The sequence below is a fragment of the Microcaecilia unicolor genome, chromosome 6 (assembly GCF_901765095.1).
Source record: "Microcaecilia unicolor chromosome 6, aMicUni1.1, whole genome shotgun sequence".
In the NCBI taxonomy this organism is placed as follows: domain Eukaryota; kingdom Metazoa; phylum Chordata; class Amphibia; order Gymnophiona; family Siphonopidae; genus Microcaecilia; species Microcaecilia unicolor.
The window spans coordinates 301976430-301998201 of NC_044036.1; the positions used below are offsets into that span (position 1 = coordinate 301976430).

Here is a 21772-nt window from a genome sequence, read left to right on the forward strand (position 1 = left end):
TGCACTCTCAGTTAGTTGTTCTTCGTAGGTCAATTTCTGTTGTTTCCTCGCCGTTGCGAGGTTCCATTGACCTGGGTTCTTGTTTTGAGTGAGCCTGAGAGCTAGGGATACCCCAGTCGTGAGAACAAGCAGCCTGCTTGTCCTCGGAGAAAGGGTATGATACATACCTGTAGCAGGTGTTCTCCGAGGACAGCAGGCTGATTGTTCTCACCTACCCTCCCTCCTCCCCTTTGGAGTTGTGTGTTTCATCTTTTGCTAGTCATTCAACTGGCGGGAGCGGTCGCGCACGGGCGGGAAGACGGCCGCGCATGCGCGGTGGGCGTGCCCTGCGTGCCAACCGTCCCGCGAAGCTTCTTTCCGGTTGGTGGGGGCTGCCGCGGACGTCACCCAGTCGTGAGAACAATCAGCCTGCTGTCCTCGGAGAACACCTGCTACAGGTATGTATCATACCCTAAATGGTAGGAGTGCCCTTGTGAGGTTCTCTGTTTTCTGATCATCTCATATATATATTTCTGCTGAGATTTGCTTGCAATTTGCTGTGTTCCTGCTTGCGCTTGTTTCTCACGGTATGGCTTTTTGTTCATTGTGCACTGGAAAACATGGGTTCTAGTCCAGTGCTAATGGCCTCTAGCACTCTAGGAGCCTTAGTCAGCAAGGTTTATGTCCACACATGCTTGCTGTTGGTTCTGCCCTGTGCCTGGATTGAATCTAGGTCTTCACCGTTACTATCTATTTTTTTTTTATTTCAGACACATTATTTTAACAAATAAATACAGAATTATTAGCAAGGATATACAAGATAAGAGTAAAAATAAAAATCTGTAATCATAACCAACGAGAAGATATGCAGACAATATAAAATTGGTCATTGCTCCGGAAATACCTTTAGGCAAATTATGATCTCAGACTGTTATCTATAACCCTGACAAATAATCCTGAACTGGTTCCACATCTTATGGACTTATTCAGCATTAGGTAGCTTTTCTACTAATTTAAGTTCGTATCTGTCAGCGTTACTGTGTTCTACTAGTAGTGAATATAGTTGCATCTGTCTAGTTAGCCCTTATCTGAAGCCTCAGAACTATAAGTAGATCAAATAGCTTTTGTTTCTTCAGAGTTAAGATTGTCTTTGAAAAGGAGAGATCTGAATATGACTACTTTCGTCAAGAGTTGCTGGATGCCTAGTATGATTTGAATTAGGTTCCAAATTTCCGTCCAAAATGAGTATATAGCTGGACACTCATATCATATATGGATTGCTACCCACATCGGTCTTACAGTGTCGGCATTTATCACAGTCTGAAAGATGTGCCTTAGCCATTTTGTAAGGGGTCTATACCATATGGCATGGTGTGCTTAAAAAAAAAAAAGAATGAGTAAGATTGGCAGATGCAGATGGACAATTGACTCATTGCCAAAAGTTAGACTAATCAATATCTTCTTCCTGAACTTTAGTGTACTTTTCTAAGATTTTTCTAAAGATACCAAGAAAAGAAGAAAGAATGTTCTAATGTTGAGACCTAGAGCCCTCCAGTTAGGAGCACTCTTTTTCCTTAAATACCCTTGCAAATGTATTGTTAAATTGAAGTTAGTCAATATGTTTTCTTTGAACCGTCTTGGCTATCAGCCTTCATTAATAGGAGGAAGATTGCTTCCAGTTCTCTGGTGAGATAAACTGTTGAATCTGGAGTATCCTAGCCTCTAGCTTAGCCTTATTGCTATAAGCTATGCATGTAATTTTCCTTCAATTTCAGTTGACCTAGCCTCCCCACAATGTTGTGGCCTTGAATTTTTTGTGTTTTTCCTTTTTTGTATATGTATATTTTCCTTTTATCTGAGATATTTTCCTTAGATTTCAGTACAAGTGTTTATCTTGGTTTGATTTTTTTAAATTTACAATAAAAATAAAATGTAAAAAAGTGGTTTGAATAACTGCTTGTATGATCAGTGCAGTTTGATTGCAAAGGGCCATGATTGTATACCTTTCTTTCTGAGCCTTGATATATACTGAGACACTACTGAAAAAGGTGTGAGTAAAATCAAAATAAATAAATAAATAAATACTGGGCTAGGGTGTTAGCCAGTGTGGTTTCCTTCAGTATAGAAGCCTGCTTTTTGAATGAAGAGGTCTTGTCTAGCTCATTTGCTCAGTTTTATGGAAAAATTAATTTTTATTAAATACTTCAACAGCGTTTTAAATTTAACATTGGAATATGAATATATACTTCCTGTTGAAAAGAAATGGAATGTACACTTCCAGAATTACATTAATTTTCCCCCTCTTTTCCTCCTCTAACCACCTTACCTTCAAAACATTATTCATCTATTTCCTCATCAGAACACCCCATGTTGTGTCCTAACAATTGCACTTCACATTATTTAACAAAAGGAGATGCCCACACCACCTCACATGTGACGAGTATTTAAAAGGACACTTCAAAGGCTTGGTGCTAATTAGTTCAGAAAGGGGGTCCATATACAGATGATCCAATTTATCACCTTTTTCCCACTTGCAGTATTGACATGTGCTTCATGTGTAACAAGCATTGCAAGCTTGGGAGGTTCTGGCTGTATCTACTGTAGCCAGAACTTCCCAATAGCAAGCCTTCCATACAAATAAACAGTGTTCATCAAATTCCAACTTAAACTCATCTTCAGAGTCCAAGAGACACAATTTTAGTTTTAAAGACCATTCGTTCCAGTACCCTCTCCAAATGTGCCCATAGGTTCTCCTGATATTTCTTTATCTTCGAGCAGCCCCACAAACAATGGAGATAAATACCTTCTAAAGTTTTACATTTGAAGTTTTACATAGCTTGGCATACCCTTCCTATCTGGGATGCATGTATAACCTGTGTAGTATTTATAGTGCATTTCCCTCAACTGCGCATTTTCTACTAATCCTTCCCCTTCCTAAACCCCTTCTAGACATTCTACTTCAGTATATTATCCTTTAACATCTCCATCCTATTTCTGTATTTATATAAGAACAAACGCCTTTTCGTACTGGGACAGATCAAAGGTCCATCATGCCTTCCTAATGATTGACCCATGTGGTGTGCCAGCAGTGGCCATTCCAGGTCACAAGTACCTGGCAACACATCAAAAGATTAGAACAGATTTTATGCTGTTTATCCCAGAAAAAAGCAATGGCTTTTCCCAAGCCCATCATAATAATGGCTTATGGACTTTTCTTAGGAAACTATCCAAACCTTTTTAAAACCTTGTTAAGCTTGCTGCTTTTACCACATTCTATGGCAACAGATTCCAGAGTTTAATTACGCGTTGACTGAAGAAATATTTTCTCTGATTTGTTCTAAATGTACTACTTAGTAGCTTCATTGCTTGTATCTTTGAAAAGAGTAAACAAACGATTCACATCTATCCTTTCCGCTCCATTCATATCATGTTCTTCCAGACTATATTTTGCGTGTAATAGCTCAAATTCAACCACCTGAGATTCCTCCTTCAAATACTTCTAACCTGCCAGGCTTTGAACCTCATACCCTGCACTCCTGGGGTAAATTCACCATTACCTACCAAAGGCAATTAAGGGGTACATCTTTGTAATACCACGACACTTTTGTCCCATCTTGCATGCCCATCACACCAAATTGACAGGCATATTATTTCTTATCCTTAAGGGCAAAGCTTTCCCATTAGCATGCAACATACATGCCAGTGTATATGGTCAGACTGTTTGTTGTTCTTAAGTCTAAATGGCAAAAATTACTTACCTCCCCCACCTAATCTCATACTTGTCTCAATAAGCAGTCTGTTTTGTAGTTTATTACATCTGGGAGACCCATCCCCCCCTCGTTTTTTGGGACCTGCTATAAAGTGAGCTTCAACTTCCCCTCTACTTGCAATTTTCATCTTCGATGCCTAAAGAAACACTACATTGAAAGCCTTCTTCATTGTCATGGATGCCTCTGAGCGTCGCCACTAGCTCTTTCCATTCTACCACCTGTTCTCTGAGGGAGCTTACCTGAAGTTATCGTTCACATCAAACCAGTTGTACACTATTGGTTATCATATCCCTTTTAGTAAAGGCAGCTTTGGTGACATGTTTCGCAATCATCCTCCCATTAGGAGCACTGTTACCTTTTGAAAGAAATGAGGAAGATGTAACCAATTCCCTACCTTTTTCATAGGAGTCCTACAGGTAAAATCAACTAGCATCTTTTGTGTGAAATCTAACCTCCCACACTCTGACTCCCTGTAAGTAGTCATGTTTACTCAAATATGCTATGTGATGTAGAGTAGTTTATCATATTCTTCCACACTATAAAATGTGTTTGTTTATGAGTGTGTAGTCTAGCGTGCAGCCTTGTTGCTTAGGCTACAACAAAGACAAGACCAATTAAAAATAAATTACTTCAAAGATCTAATATGATATTATGAGCCAAGCTGAAATTTACTTGTGTTCTGATTTCATAGTTGACCAGAAGGTGAGCTAATTTAATTTTTGTTCTTCCTTTCCAAGCAATTCAAAGTAATTCTGTCTAAACCAGGAGATTTTCAAACCTGCCCTTGGGACATACTGAGCCAGTCAGTTTATGAGGATAGCCACAATAAGTAAGCATGAGATAATTTGCATAAAGTGAAGTTGGTGCATGTAAATTTATCTCATGTGTGTTCATTGTGGATATCCTGAAAACTTGACTAGCTGGGCTTGCCCTGAGGATTGGGTTGAAACCACTAGTCTAAATGAACTCCTAATTGATCAGTTTATAGTAAGATTGAAGAATGGGGTAGGTGGAAGTTGGGTTGGAAGGAGGAAACCATACCTAGAACTACAAAGACTTCGAACTAACAGTTCCAGCGTTTCTCTTTGATTAAGATTAAGGTTATTGCTCATACGCTACCAGTAAAGATTCTTCTGTGGTCAGTACCATTCTATTATTCAATATATGCTGTCGTTTAACTGCATATGATTGGATCTCACTGCTTAGCCTTGCCTTTCCTGTTGATGTACTTTACTCCGTCAACTTTGCAATGCATTTTAAACAAATGTTTTTTTTTCACACTTGGAAGGTTGGTTTTGATGTTTGTTAAATTTTATGAAAATGTGAGCTCGAGAAATATCTGAAGGCTTTCACACTAGCACAGAGAAATAAAAACATTTGGCAAAATAATAAGTTATTTGGAAAATAGCATTTCCTGTAAATAAGAGTTGTTTCTCTTCCTCAGTGGTTTGGTAATAGCTGCTGTGTTTGACCGGGCTGTGAACTGCAGAAAAGCTGCCTCGGTGAGTGAAACTTTTTTTTTTTTTTTTTTTAGACATTTTGTTATAAGGTCCCTGTCTTCAAGTATTGTCTCATACTTCTTAAATAGGCAGACTCAATGCCACCATAAATTGACATGCACATCACAATTGTTCTTCCAGTGATTTATAATAACCTTTAGAGCAACCTTTGTAGCTTTTGGAGTAGTAGCAGGAAGAATCACAGACTTCCAAATAATTGCCCTAAGATACAGTGGATTCTCCGAGGACAAGCAGGCTGCTTGTTCTCACTGATGGGTGACGTCCACGGCAGCCCCTCCAATCGGAAACTTCACTAGCAAAGTCCTTTGCTAGCCCTCGCGCGCCCGCGCGCACCGCGCATGCGCGGCCGTCTTCCCGCCCGAAACCGGCTCGAGCCGGCCAGTCTTCTTTTGTCCGCACTCGGTACGGTCGTGTTTTCGCCGTGTCGAGCCCCGGAAAGTCGACCTCGCGCGTCCAATTTGTTTGAACGTGTTTTTTTCCTTCGGGAAAGCTTTGTCCTAGTCGGGAAGTGCTCCGGAAACCCCCCGCCGGGTTTCGTGTAAATCCTCCCCGTACTTCCAGCTTTTTTGCCCCGGTAAGTTTTCTTTCGTCGTCGGGGTAGGCCTTTTTTCGGCCTCGGTCGAGATTTTTTCTCCCTCTAAATTTGGTGCTTCAAATTTCGCCATTTCGGCTTTTGATTTCGCCGGCGTGATTTTTCCGCCCATGACATCGAAGCCTTCCAGCGGCTTCAAGAAGTGCACCCAGTGCGCCCGGGTTATCTCGCTCACTGATCGACACTCGTCGTGTCTTCAGTGTCTGGGGGCCGAGCACCGCCCTCAGAACTGCAGTCTGTGTTCCCTGCTTCAAAGGCGGACTCAGGTAGCGAGACTAGCCCAGTGGAACGTGTTGTTCTCGGGCTCTTCGTCGGCATCGGCACCGGGATCTTCGAGTGCATCGACGTCGTCAGCGTCCAGACCATCTTCCTCGGCCGCCCCTGCATCGAGTGCATCGAGGCATCGGGCCTCTGCATCGGCGCCGAGACATCGGATAGCTGCATCGACGTCGGTGGTACCAGGACCTCGTCTGCTGATGTCGTCGGACGGTGGTGCATCGGGTGGAGTGCAGGTGAGGGCTGTCCATTCCCCTGCTGGTGGCGGTGAGCCCTCGGGTGGGTCTCCGCCTACCCTGAGGGCTCCTGCGGTACAGCCCCCCCGAGATCGACCTTCTTCAGTCTCGGCCCCGAGGAAGCGACGGGTGGATTCGACGTCCTCCTCGTCGGTGCCGGGGAGCTCCGGTGACATGCTTCGGAAGAAATCGAAGAAGCATCGACACCGGTCTCCTCCCCGTGTCGGCACCGAGAGCTCTGGGTCGCCGAGGGATTCGGCACCCAGCAGGCATCGGCACCGAGAGGACCGCTCACCCTCTGTGCAGGAGGTGTCGATGCGCTCCGCTCTGGACAGCCCGGAACAGCCTCCACGCCCGGAACAGGTACTGACGTCGACGCCTGCATCGACCTCTCAGCCTTTCTCTGCAGCCGCTCTAAACGAGAGCCTCCGGGCCGTTCTCCCAGAGATTCTGGGAGAGCTGTTGCGCCCTACCCCTCCGGTACCGGCGGTGCTTGCGCCACCGGTACCGTCGAGCGTGGCGCCGGCTGGCCCATCGCCCAGGTTGAGGTCCCCGACGTCGGTACCGCGTGCGGTACCGACCGCGGCCACCTCCCAGGAAGGCTCCCCGACTACGTCGGCGGAGGGAGCTTCGCCGACGCGGGCGAGGGAGTCTACCTCTCGACGCCCCCATCGTGGACGGGGTTCCACGGAGTCGAGCAGGGCGAGGTTGCAGACACAGGTCCGTGAACTTGTGTCTGACACCGAGGGTGAGGCCTCGTGGGAGGAAGAGGAAGATCCCAGATATTTCTCTGACGAGGAGTCTGGGGGTCTTCCGTCTGATCCCACTCCCTCTCCTGAGAGACAGCTTTCTCCTCCCGAGAGTCTGTCTTTTGCCTCCTTTGTCCGGGAGATGTCTACGGCCATCCCCTTCCCGGTGGTTGTGGAGGACGAGCCCAGGGCTGAAATGTTTGAGCTCCTGGACTATCCTTCTCCACCTAAGGAAGCGTCCACTGTTCCCTTGCACCATGTCCTGAAGAAGACATTGCTTGCGAACTGGACCAAACCATTAACTAACCCCCACATTCCCAAGAAGATCGAGTCCCAGTACCGGATCCATGGGGACCCAGAGCTGATGCGCACTCAGTTGCCTCATGACTCTGGAGTTGTGGATTTGGCCCTAAAGAAGGCTAAGAGTTCTAGGGAACATGCTTCGGCGCCCCCGGGCAAGGACGCTAGAACCTTAGACTCCTTTGGGAGGAAGGCCTACCATTCCTCTATGCTCGTGTCCAAGATCCAGTCTTACCAGCTCTACACGAGCATACACATGCGGAATAATGTGCGGCAGTTGGCGGGCTTGGTTGATGCTCTTCCCCCTGAGCAAGCCAAGCCTTTTCAGGAGGTGGTCAGGCAGCTGAAGGCGTGCAGAAAATTCCTGGCCAGAGGAGTTTATGACACTTTTGATGTTGCGTCCAGGGCCGCTGCTCAAGGTGTGGTGATGCGCAGGCTCTCATGGCTGCGTGCCGCCGACCTGGAGAATAGAGTCCAGCAGCGGATTACGGACTTGCCTTGCCGTGCGGATAACATTTTTGGCGAAAAAGTCGAGCAGGTGGTAGAGTCTCTCCACCAGCGGGACACCGCATTCGACAAGTTCGCCCGCCGGCAGCCTTCAGCTTCTACCTCTACAGGTAGACGATTTTTCGGGGGAAGGAAGACTGTTCCCTATACTTCTGGCAAGCGTAGGTACAATCCTCCTTCCCGACAGCCTGCGGCCCAGGCTAAGCCCCAGCGCGCTCGCTCTCGTCAGCAGCGTGCGAATCAGCAAGGCCCCGCGGCTCCCCAGCAAAAGCAAGGGGCGAGCTTTTGACTGGCTCCAGCAGAGCATAGCCGACATCCAAGTGTCAGTGCCGGGCGACCTGCCTGTCGGAAGGAGGTTGAAAGCTTTTCACCAAAGGTGGCCTCTTATAACCTCCGATCAGTGGGTTCTCCAAATAGTCCGGCAAGGATACACCCTCAATTTGGCCTCTCAACCTCCAAATTGTCCACCGGGAGCTCAGTCCTACAGCTTCCAGCACAAGCAGGTACTTGCAGAGGAACTCTCCGCCCTTCTCAGCGCCAATGCGGTCGAGCCCGTGCCATCCGGGCAAGAAGGGCTGGGGTTCTATTCCAGGTACTTCCTTGTGGAAAAGAAAACAGGGGGGATGCGTCCCATCCTAGACCTAAGGGCCCTGAACAAATATCTCGTAAAAGAAAAGTTCAGGATGCTTTCCCTGGGCACCCTTCTCCCCATGATTCAGCAAAACGATTGGCTATGCTCTCTGGACTTGAAGGATGCCTACACACACATCCCGATACTGCCAGCTCACAGACAGTATCTGCGATTTCAGCTGGGCGCACGCCACTTCCAGTACTGTGTGCTACCCTTTGGGCTCGCCTCTGCGCCCAGGGTGTTCACAAAGTGCCTAGCTGTGGTAGCAGCGGCGCTTCGCAGGCTGGGGGTGCACGTGTTCCCATATCTCGACGATTGGCTGGTGAAGAACACATCCGAGGCAGGAGCCCTGCAGTCCATGCAGATGACTATTCGCCTCCTGGAGCTACTGGGGTTTGTGATAAATTACCCAAAGTCCCATCTTCTCCCAGTGCAGAAACTCGAATTCATCGGAGCCCTGCTGGATTCTCGGACGGCTCGCGCCTATCTCCCAGAGGCGAGGGCCAACAACTTGTTGTCCCTCGTCTCGCGGGTGCGAGCGTCCCAGCAGATCACAGCTCGGCAGATGTTGAGATTGCTGGGCCACATGGCTTCCACAGTTCATGTGACTCCCATGGCCCGCCTTCACATGAGATCTGCTCAATGGACCCTAGCCTCCCAGTGGTATCAGGCCGCCGGGGGTCTAGAGGACGTGATCCACCTGTCCACGAGTTTTCTCGAATCCCTGTATTGGTGGACGATTTGCTCCAATTTGACTCTGGGACGTCCCTTCCAAATTCCTCAGCCTCAAAAAGTGCTGACCACGGATGCGTCTCTCCTGGGATGGGGAGCTCATGTCGATGGGCTTCACACCCAAGGAAGGTGGTCCCTCCAAGAAAGCGATCTACAGATCAATCTTCTGGAGTTGCGAGCGATCTGGAACGCTCTGAAGGCTTTCAGAGATCGGCTGTCCCACCAAATTATCCAAATTCAGACAGACAACCAGGTTGCCATGTACTATGTCAACAAGCAGGGGGGCACCGGATCTCGCCCCCTGTGTCAGGAAGCCGTCAGCATGTGGCTCTGGGCTCGCCGTCAAGGCATGGTGCTCCAAGCCACATATCTGGCAGGCGTAAACAACAGTCTGGCCGACAGGTTGAGCAGGATTATGCAACCTCACGAGTGGTCGCTCAATTCCCGTGTGGTGCGACAGATCTTCCAGGTGTGGGGCACCCCCCTGGTGGATCTCTTCGCATCTCAAGTGAACCACAAGGTCCCTCAGTTCTGTTCCAGGCTTCAGGCCCACGGCAGACTGGCGTCGGATGCCTTCCTCCTGGATTGGGGGGAAGGTCTGCTGTATGCTTATCCTCCCATTCCTCTGGTGGGGAAGACTTTGTTGAAACTCAAGCAAGACCGAGGCACCATGATTCTGATTGCTCCCTTTTGGCCGCGTCAGATCTGGTTCCCTCTTCTTCTGGAGTTATCCTCCGAAGAACCGTGGAGATTGGAGTGTTTTCCGACCCTCATCACGCAGGACGAAGGGGCTCTGCTGCATCCCAACCTCCAGTCCCTGGCTCTCACGGCCTGGATGTTGAGGGCGTAGACTTTGCCTCTTTGGGTCTGCCAGAGGGTGTCTCCCGCATCTTGCTTGCTTCCAGGAAAGACTCCACTAAGAGAAGTTACTTCTTTCATTGGAGGAGGTTTGCCGTCTGGTGTGACAGCAAGGCCCTAGATCCTCGCTCTTGTCCTACACAGACCCTGCTTGAATACCTTCTCCACTTGTCTGAGTCTGGTCTGAAGACCAACTCTGTAAGGGTTCACCTTAGTGCAATCAGTGCATACCATTACCAAGTGGAAGGTAAGCCGATCTCAGGACAGCCTTTAGTTGTTCGCTTCATGAGAGGTTTGCTTTTGTCAAAGCCCCCTGTCAAGCCTCCTACAGTGTCATGGGATCTCAATGTCGTTCTCACCCAGCTGATGAAACCTCCTTTCGAGCCACTGAATTCCTGCCATCCGAAGTACTTGACCTGGAAGGTCATTTTCTTGGTGGCAGTTACCTCGGCTCGTAGAGTCAGTGAGCTTCAGGCCCTGGTAGCCCAGGCCCCTTACACCAAATTTCATCACAACAGAGTAGTCCTCCGCACTCACCCTAAGTTTCTGCCAAAGGTTGTGTCGGAGTTCCATCTGAACCAGTCAATTGTCTTGCCAACATTCTTTCCCCGTCCTCATTCCTGCCCTGCTGAACGTCAGCTGCACACATTGGACTGCAAGAGAGCATTGGCCTTCTATCTGGAGCGGACACAGCCCCACAGACAGTCCGCCCAATTGTTTGTTTCTTTTGATCCCAACAAGAGGGGAGTGGCTGTAGGGAAACGCACCATATCCAATTGGCTAGCAGATTGCATTTCCTTCACTTACGCCCAGGCTGGGCTGGCTCTTGAGGGTCATGTCACGGCTCATAATGTTAGAGCCATGGCAGCGTCGGTAGCCCACTTGAAGTCAGCCACCATGGAGGAAATTTGCAAAGCTGCGACGTGGTCATCTGTCCACACATTCACATCTCATTACTGCCTGCAGCAGGATACCCGACGTGACAGTCGGTTCGGGCAGTCAGTTCTTCAGAACCTGTTTGGGCTTTAGGATCCAACTCCACCCCCCGAGGGCCCTGTTTGTTCTGTTCCAGGCTACACTCTCAGTTAGTTGGTAAATTTTTTAGGTCAATCTCAGTTATGTCCTCGCCGTTGCGAGGCCCAATTGACCAATGTTGTTGTTTTGAGTGAGCCTGGGGGCTAGGGATACCCCATCAGTGAGAACAAGCAGCCTGCTTGTCCTCGGAGAAAGCGAATGCTACATACCTGTAGAAGGTATTCTCCGAGGACAGCAGGCTGATTGTTCTCACAAACCCGCCCGCCTCCCCTTTGGAGTTGTGTCTTCCCTTGAAGTGTATTGTCTTGCTACATACTGGACTGGCCGGCTCGAGCCGGTTTCGGGCGGGAAGACGGCCGCGCATGCGCGGTGCGCGCGGGCGCGCGAGGGCTAGCAAAGGACTTTGCTAGTGAAGTTTCCGATTGGAGGGGCTGCCGTGGACGTCACCCATCAGTGAGAACAATCAGCCTGCTGTCCTCGGAGAATACCTTCTACAGGTATGTAGCATTCGCTATATCAACGCAAATGATGTCTGTGATTCTTTGCCACACATCCTTCCAGTATATTTGTAAATTAGGGCATTCATATACCATATGTATTAAAGTCCGTGTCGACCCTTTACAAGACCAGCAGGAGTCACTTGCATCATTCCTACTTTTTTTTTTTAATTTAAGTGGTGTCCGTAGAGAAAAAAATGCGACTGCATAACTGGTGCTGAAGAAGTAGAACGTGCACCATACCATCAAAATACCTGCCTTCTCAATCCACTTACTCCAAGCCAGAGATCTAACATTTAGAGAAATCCTACAGAAGACTGCTGAGGCAGGCCCCTGTGGCCGAAACATGACTCATGTTGAGTCTTCGGATGTTTTAATAAACTTTTGAAATCTTGGCCATCATCTAGTTTTTTGTTTTCTTGTTACCTTCGCTGTGTTTAACCCTGCATTAACCACTTAGTGTGCAGCAATATGAGCAGGCTTGCTGGATAATACTTCCACACCAATTCTCTGCCCGTGACATACCCCCTCAAAAAAATGTAATAGCACATTATTAGCACTCGTACACAGGAAAACCACCACAAGATTCCTTAGTTTGTCCTGTGGTAGGCCTTTTTGGTATGCTAAGCTTGTGTTAGGGCTTATCACACTTTGGTAAAAGGGTCCCAAAGAAACCCTTTCTTCCTTATTTGACTTTTTTCTCCTGCTGTTGTCTTTACCTACCTTCTGTGCTTTCAATTTGCATTTTACTATTTTTCTCTATCACCAATGTTCTTGTTTATTTTTATATTTGTTTGTTTTGCTGCATAGACAGTATATTCTTTAAGGTGATTTTAGGTCTGCAATTTGAATGCTCTCATGTGTCTCTTTTTCTTCAAGCTAAAGCCTTACAATTTAACATACACACACACACACACACACACATGTCATGGAAGATTTTTTTTTTGTGGGGTTTCTACCAGATTAGTAAACAATCAATGTTATAGTTTTAGGGCACTAACTTTCAGTACTAGTGTGAAGGCATTGGTTAGCAATCATTCTTTTAGGTGTGCCTGTGTTAATAAAAGTTGTATTCTTAAATTGTCATGCGACCTGCAGGTTTAAAAGCATTAGAACATAACCATCAATGACAAATAACCCTTAAGGCTTTATTCTGCAAACAATACTGACTTTATGTTGAAAAGTAAAGCTATGGGTCATGTATACTGCAGCATGTTTGTTTAGAATTCCTCTTCCAGTGTTTAGTGAAAAGCAGAGCTGTTTCACTGTGCTGTGCTGTTCTCATTTTCCTTTAGGCTGCCTTCCAGGAGAATGTTGGAAGACAGGTAATATAACTTTTTTTTTCTTCTATCCAGTTTCATTCATGAACCTAAATCTGTATCTTAGATGGAACTTTTAAACCAAAAATAGAAATTTTGGCTTGAATAGAGCAGCTAACCTTATGAATGAACTCTGAGCAGTTACAATCTTCAATGCTTTTTGTCTACATTTAATAGATGTTTAACCTCTCTACAGTCATATTTTGTGAATGATGTGTTAGATGAGCACTGTGCCTTTTACAAAGGTCTTAATATTAAATGTAAATTAGCTGCAGAATTCCTAGTGTTGGATGCAGGTCTGTTATGACCATATGGCACTTGCAGAGAGTTTTCAGTTATGTAACAGATAAATTAAATGAACTTTCAACTTTGAATGGAATTTGTCCTGGTATTCATCCAGTGCTATAGCTTATCCAGAATGTGTATTCATCTATGTATTAATTTTTTTCTTTCAACAAGCAGAATTGAGTCAAGGACACACATGCTTGTTGTCATCCAATGAAAGCGAGATAGAACAGCTTTACCAGCACTCTCAACTAATGCAAAGTCCAGAGCATATGTGGCCCTTTCTTTGGACAGCAATGTTCAGTCCCTTGGTTTTGTTTCTTCTGTTCTGTTCAGTAGATGCAAAAGCAGACCTCTCCCATGCATTTTCATTTGTACCTTAATATTGGTTTTTTTTGTTCTCCTTTAAAAAAAAAGTGCTTTTTTTTGGCTACCTTTTTTTGTCTGTGAAAAGGTAGCCACTTTGCAAGATTCAGTGTGCATCAATAGCTCAGATGGCAATGCAGATATTGCCTTGCTCACTTATTGATGCACAGACATCTCCTGCTCAGTGGTCTACCATTAAGCCTTCTGTGGTGTCCACTGACTTCTCCATCTGTCTCACCCCTTCTTACTATCTGTACAATATCAAGAACCTTGTCTAACACTCTTCCTATCAATAGGTGTTACTCCTTTGGAGAGAATCTTTTGCTGTATACTTCTGATTCTGAAACACCCTCGTCATCATGGTCAGTGATTTCTCAAAGAGCTCTAGAACAGTGGTTCTCAAACCACCACCAGATGACCAAAAAAGGCAACCTCCAGCACACAAGAATTGGCAAGAGCTGGATATTGTGACATCCTCCCCTTCTACCCAGAAGTGACATTTGGGTTCCTTTGGACAGCCCGCCCTCAGGTCAGGGCCCCAATGCAGAAACTCCCATAGGCTCTTTCTCCTTGCAATCAGAAAAGAAGTTCATAGGGAAGTTATCTTTCCAGTGCTTCCTTTTACTATCAGAGACAAGCTTGAGGGCTCCCTTTTTCTTTATCAAGGTGAGTAGTCCTAGAATAATCTTTCTTTCCCCCTCTCCTATAGTCAAAAAAATTTTTGATTTGTTATCTCTCAGTTCACATCCTTTCTTTTATTCATCTCGATAAGAAAAAGAACCAAAAATAACTTTAATCAAAATTGGGAGAAGCTTTATACATATTAGGTCATGTTCAATAGCTGTCTCTACCCAACAGTCAGTCCAGTTTCTCATCTCATGATTCTAGGCAGTCTTAATACAGTCTTTCAGCATTTTAGGCTAATCACCTCTTGGCTTTTCTCATAAATAAGTTTACTCCCCCTTCCCCCACCTTAGGTCTTAAGAAGGAGATGTGCCAGAAGTCCAGACACTTAAAGCAAAAAAACAAAACAAAAATACTTCCAAATAGAAGAGTTTGAGCCCCCTTTTTATAAGCCTAGGGCTCAAACTACTGGCAGACCCCAAACCCTTCAATCACAATAAAGCAGGCTTAAGCTTCATTGTGTTATCCTCCTCATTTCTGCCAGAAAACAGAAGGAACAAAAAGGTAAATTATCTCTTCACATTCTTATTCTCAGAGTTCCTTTACTGGAATGGGGACGCAATATGGGACTCAACATACTTCCTTTCTGTGGTTTTTGCAACTACATTCAAAGCAGTTTACATAGTATATACAGGTACTTATTTGTACCTGGGGCAATGGAGGATGAAGTGACTTGCCCAGAGTCACAAGGAGCTGCAGTGTGAATCAAACCCAGTTCCCCAGGATCAAAGTCCGCTGCACTAACCACTAGGCTACTCCTCCACTGAGGCATTACTTGTCAATACCTTTATATGCTGCTACAGATATTGGACTTCCATCTCCTCATCTGAATCTGGGAGCACAGGTGCAACTTCCTCATAATTTATAGTCTCCTCAGTGGCCTCCTCAGCTCTAGTGTATTCCTCCACCTCCATGAACTGGTTTGTCTGCTCCCTCTCACCCTCTTCTAGTTTAGCCTAATGTTTTATATAGGCCTTCTCTTTCCCAGGAAGCCTGTCCCTCACTGGGCAGTACCACCAGGGTCTTTCTAGACCTTTCTTCCTCAATCTGGATTCCCCTCCACCCCTTGTCTTAACCAAGTCCTGATGCCCTCTACTGGGGGAATCTTTAGTTCCATCCAAGTTTCTCTGCTTATTTATTTTCTCTGATAAAATAAGAGGGAGGGGTGGCGGAACTAACGCTGTTCCTCCTGTGGTTCCTGTTTCCCTCTTACAATATACACAGTCTAAAGAAGTGTGGCATGCAACATTGTTTATTGTAGATCCTGAATCTCTCAATAGAACCACGTTTTGGCTTCTGCTTACATCTGGCCTACAAAAAGCATTGAAAAGGACAGACATATATTATGAATACGTAAATACTGAAATATGAGATACCTACATACAAATAAGGGGACCACCAGCTGGTCAGGTTTTCAGGATCTCCACAATGGATATGGAGACAAACAAAGCAGATCAATCAGTGATATGGTTCAAATCTTTATTTTCAGAGATTCGAATCTCTGAAAATAAAGTTTTGAACCATATCACTGATTGATCTGCTTTGTTTGTCTCCACGTTGGATTTTGCAGATTGCTTGCCATCTTGTTTCTTATCCACAATGGATATGCATGCTTTTTATCTCCATTATATGCAAATTTCTCTCATGCATGTTCATTAGGGATAATCTGAAAACCCTTCTGGCTGGTGGTTCCCCAAGACAAATTTGAGGACTACTGTTCTAGGATACTATGTAGATTCAGATTTTTTTCACTTGCAATTCTTCTTAGACAGAGAGAGGCACTGTCTACAGAAATTCCCTCCAATCCACATCTTCCGCCTGCATGAAATAATCTCTCTATGAAGGCATCTTTTGCAATATTCATTTAGTGCATATTAGGAGGGGTTTCCTTTCCATTACAGCAGGAAGCAGCCCATTTGTTTTTTGATGTTCAGATGTTCAGTCTCTTAGGTTGTTAGTTCAGTCTCTAGTGATATCTTGACTAGACTATTGTAATTCCAAGGTTTACTGTCAGCTTAGGAAATTCTAGATCATATGGAACACTGCAATTAAGTTATTTTATGGGACCAAGAGATGATAGAGTAACTTCACTTCGTATAGGTGAGCACTGGCTCCCTATCTTCTTTCATACAGCTTTCAAAATTCTATTGTTGGCCCATCAGATTTGTATTACTGGTTTTCCTTTGTGTTTAGTTTCCTTATACCATATAGCACAGTACGTGCACTCTGTTCAGCTCATGAACACTTACTTTTCACTCCTACTCATCTGCAGGTCTGCTTGCACTGGACTCTGCTAGGACTTCTTTCTTCAGCTCCAGTGCTATGGAATTTGTTTTCTTTGGAGCTCTGTTTGGAACCTTCCTTCAAGAATTTTAAAGCCATTCTTATTATTTTACTCAAGCCTTCTCTTCTACCAATGGGTGAACTACAGTTTTAATATTAATGACATTTGATGTTTCCTTTATACAGTAACTTCACTCGTGTCTTATCTCTCTTTTCACTACCTCCCTTCCTTCCATTTCTTAGTTTTAACTGTATTTTACTTTCTTCTCCTTTCTGTAAATATAATTTTACCTTGAAATTTTCTTCTTATTTTATGAATTTGATTGCAATTTAGATCTCCGTATGTGTTTTTCCTTTCTTTCCCTATGGGTTATTATAGTTTTGTGAACTGCTTAGATATTTTATTATTTGTGGTATGTTAAATGTGAAACGTGGAAGCAGAATCCTGTTCAGATGTGTTTGGGCTCTAAAACAAATTCATAGATACCCCCAAAACCACTATAGCCATACCAATTTACCCTCAAAACCACTATAACCATACCAATTCAAGGCTTCCTGCAAGAGGAGCAGCTTCATAAGTCACACTCTCTACTAACCATTCATCCTACATTATATCTAAAAAGATGGACTAAAAGTATAAGAATCAGCTAACACCTGGCTTCCATAAAATCTAATTTTCAAATTCTTCAGTGGGTTTTAGTTGACAATGAAGAAGGTGAAAAAATGCAGTGTGTTTGAATTATACCATCTAGTAGCAATCCTGTATTCTTAGATTCTTAAGCAGGAAAGGGTACAATGTTGTTTGCCTGAATTACAGCTCATTAGCTTACATAGTTAGTATATGCATGCCATTTTTGTGAGGGTACAAGGTTTCTCATCCAGCTTGTCTCCACAATTGCAGTACAAACAGGTTGCTATTCTGACTAAAGCAGATGAGTGTGGAACCCATTTTGTATGCTCTTTGATGCATTTTTCCAGAATCTCAGCTTCCATCATTGGTTGACATAGTCCTGCAGATGATACCTCATTAAATACTGTTGTTAGCACCATGGAGTTTCCTATATAGTAATGCTTCTGACTGTTTTCTTTTTACTTTGGGAAAGCTCAAAAAGGATAAATGTTTGGAGAATCATACTTGATAAAATAATAATATGATCAATAGGCCAGGGACCATTAGCTTACGTGTACTGTTTAAATATGCTCCACGTACTTCAGACAATATTTCAGAAATGCACATCATTTTCTAACTCATGGTTTTGGCCTGATAAAGGCAATCAGTGTACATGTTCCCCCTTTTCAGGTATATGAACTACTCAAGTCTTTTCTCTGAAATATGTCCTTGGTTTCCATTATCGCTGAAAATCGGGGACGACCATTTCTAAGGTTGACCTAAATGTTGAGATTTGGGCGTCCCCGACCGTATTATCGAAACGAAAGATGGACGCCCATCTTGTTTCGATAATACGGGTTTCCCCGCCTCTTCGCAGGGATGTCCTGCGAGGACATCCTCACTAAAACTTGGGCGCCCCGTTCGATTATGCCCCTCTGTGTGTCATTTCATGGGACTAATGATAAAACTTCTGCGTCATTTTGGCAGCCTTCCTCTGAATGATTCTTCGCTTCTGAAAATGGTTGTTCTTTGTACATTGATAGAACTGTAATCCTCTCAACTTACTCGCAGGATTTGTTTTTTGTATTCATGTAGCCATTCTGCTGGCACTTGTTTAGGAACAGCAAACTGTCTCTAACACAAGCACCCACGCAGAAGTATTGTTTTAATTGTCTTCTGACTGATACCTTTGACACTGGGTGGAGTATGTTCAACTATTGGCGACTTTCCATTTGCACTTAATTCAGGTGTAGGGAGCCTAACTTCTTTCTTCTGTAGGAAATAATTCAGGTTCTGGTGCAGTTATATTAGAACTGCCAAGTCTCATATTGGGAATGTTTAAAGAAACAAAAAGCAAAATAATAACAGAATCCAATGATGGCCATTTATTTGTGTGCCAAACGAGCTATTGTCACTGTTTTTGAACCATCACAGAAAAAATAGGTATAATGTATATGCAGAAAAGAATTGATTCAAGTCTGTGAAGCTCAATTTTATTTAGAATGTTGAGATGGGAATTGAGATGTTTGGGTCTGGACATTCACAGTTTCCTCAGTATTTTACAAAAGACCTCTTGTAAAAGACTATGATGTGCAAGAATACACATACTTCTGTCATCATATCTAGCTGGAGCAGCAGTTTTAAAGAGCAGCATGTGGAGAAAGAACGAAAGAATGTCCTGCTTGCCACAGGTCTCTACATCTTCAGCTTTTTAAAACGGATGCTCCCTATAGCGTTGATTCTTCCGCCATCCCCGTATACCTGAAACAACCCCAAACAGTATCTTGATCCTTGCTCCTCCCCTGAATCCTCCTGACAGCATCATGATGGTTATCCCCCCTCCTCTTAGCCTCTCACAATAGTGTTATGATTCTTGAGCCCCCTTGTTCATATCCCTCTAAAAGCATCATGATCTTTCTCACAAACTCCTCCTGTATCCCTCTGACAAAGACAGCCCCCACCCCACTGTGATGATCTGCATCCTTACCCATCTCTGAGTCTTACTGGGAGTCTCTTGGTGTCTGGTGGGGAGCAGGAGCAATTCCCAGGCACTTTTGACCCTCCAACACTGGGTTCACAATGGCACCTGTTGACCCCTAATAAGTCTTGGGGTACTTATGCAGGTGATAATGAATGCCTCACGGCAGATATTAAGGCCAGCATGGAAATTTTTAGGTCTTCACATTATATTCCCCTTGTAAAATGGGGAATAGGCGTATAGGTTTTTAGCCTATCCAGAGCATTCTCTATCCACACCCCCTTAAAATGGTGTGGATCTCCATGTATATATAGCAGCTTTCTAAAATTGCTTTTTGCATGTGTAGCTAATCTACATATGTAAAAGCTGTGAGTCATGCATGGAGATGCTTCTAAAATTCTCCTGTATGTGTCAGATTATAGGGGTTCAATTCTATAAGTGGGCACCACATGTTGGGTATGATGATGGGGAGCCCTGAGCACCAATTCTATAAAGACCTGTGTGCTTGATATATTGGCATGTTGTGTTAATATTTCAGATGTTAATTGTAATCCATATAGAATTTACAGTGATATATAGGATACAAATATTATAAAACAAGTAAAGCAGAAAGAATGGAAGATATAACCAGCAGAATTAAGAGTTACCTATTGAAAAGGAAGACTAGTGAGTGGGGAGAGTAGCTTAGGTGAGAACATGCACAACATGATAAGTGATATGAGAAGGCAAATGTGGAATCAAACATATAAATTGCGAGTGACCGTACTCACCCGCAAATGCGCAGTAGAGACCGAACGTTCAAGGAGCAACACTCCAAACCCCGCCTCCCCCAGCAGCTCCTGTACTGAACGTAATGCAGCCAATAGGGAGGGGAGGGGGTGTGGAAATCGGAGGAGGACGTAATGCAGCCAATAGGGAGGGAAGGAGGGGGCGTGGAAATTGAAGGAGGACGTAATGCAGCCAATAGGGAGGGGAGGGGGCGTGGACATCAAAGGAAGACGTAATGCAGCCAATAGGGAGGGAAGGATGGGGCGTGGAAATCGGAGGAGGATGTAATGCAGCCAATAGGGAGGGGCGGGGGCGTGGAAAACGAAGGAGGACGTAATGTAGCCAATAGGGAGGGAAGGAGGGGGCGTGGAAATCGGAGGAGGACGTAATGCAGCCAATAGGGAGGGGAGGGGGCGTGGAAAATGGAGGAGAACGTAATGCAGCCAATAGGGAGCGATGGAGGGGGCGTGCACATCGGTGGGGGAGGGAGGGAGGATGCAGAAGAGAACCACGATGTACAAGGGCACAGCAGGAACGATGAAGTGGCCGAGGCAACAAAAAATCCCGCAGCAGAAACCAAGCAGGGATCAAAAAAACGTTCTGGGGCCAGGGCAGGGAACAGAGGACGGTGGCTTGACATGGGGTGAGGGAAGAGGACAGAGGAGAGTTGCTGGACATGGGGGGAGGGCAGGGGACAGAGCAGAGTTGCTGCACATGGAGGTGAAATTAAAAAAACTCGCCCGTTTTAACGGGCTTAATGGCTAGTAGGTTTATAAGTTACAGCAGGATTTGCAATTTGACAAATTGTTCTCTTGTTGCTTAATATGGGGGGGGGGGGGGGGGTCCTTTTACTAAACTGCACTAAGCATTAATGCCTGGTTAGTGCACGCTGCTAGTGCAGAACTGCATTAAGGGGTTTGAGGTCCTTTTGCAGTTAACAGGCGGTGAACTGTGCATTAAGTGCTTTTTATATAGGGGTGTGTTATAGGCAGAGAATGGGCACAGAAGATGTGTTGCAATCTGTACTTTCGTAGCTAGTGCGGAAATGCTTACTGGCTTCTAAAGAGGAGGCACTAGTGTTTCTGCATTATCTGCAAATTTAATGTGGCACCAATGAAGGCAAATTCTAGAAATGCCTCCAATGGCTGTTGCATTAATTTTGCAGCTACTGGACGATAAAGTTCAGTGTTAAATTGCCATAACTGCAAATTTTACTGCAGTTTAGTAAAATGGCCTGCTTAATGTAAAATTTATTAACCACTTTTGCAAAGAGGTTCACCCAAGGTAGTGAACATCAGGTATAGCTTTTGACGTAAAACTTCTAATTTTTTTAACAGCATAACAATAGTGAAATGATCAAACATAAGCATAAATACAATTAATGAACTAAACTTGAAGATGGCAAATTTAATCCTAGAAATAGGCATAACATATACACATCAAACAGCACAGTAGAACAGTCATGTAATAGAAGTATGATAAATATCAGCAGAGTAGTACAAATACCACAAAAGGTAGTATGGAAAGAAGGGTCCTATTATATATATGTGATACATAAGAACATAAGTGTTGCCTTACTGGGACAGACCAAAGGTCTATCAAGCCCCAGTAATCCTGTTTCTTCAACAGTGGCCAATTTACGTGACAAGTACCTGGCAAGATCCCAGAACAGTAAAACAGATGTTATGTTGCTTATCCTAGAAATAAGCAGTGGATTTTCCCAAGTCCATCTCAATAATGGCTTATGGATTTTTCTGTTAGGAAATTATCCAAACCTTTTTTAAAACCTGCTAAGCT

General features: G+C 44.7%; 1 protein-coding gene across 1 annotated transcript in view; it reads left to right on the forward strand.

Moving 5' to 3' along the window:
- TBCD (tubulin folding cofactor D) overlaps positions 1-21772 on the forward strand; it is a 477889-nt gene that overhangs the window by 297955 nt on the left and 158162 nt on the right. Inside the window, exons 16-17 of the mRNA XM_030208042.1 lie at positions 5194-5251; positions 12978-13007. Of these exons, the coding sequence (XP_030063902.1) occupies positions 5194-5251; positions 12978-13007 (88 nt within the window). The remainder of the gene's footprint in view (positions 1-5193; positions 5252-12977; positions 13008-21772) is intronic.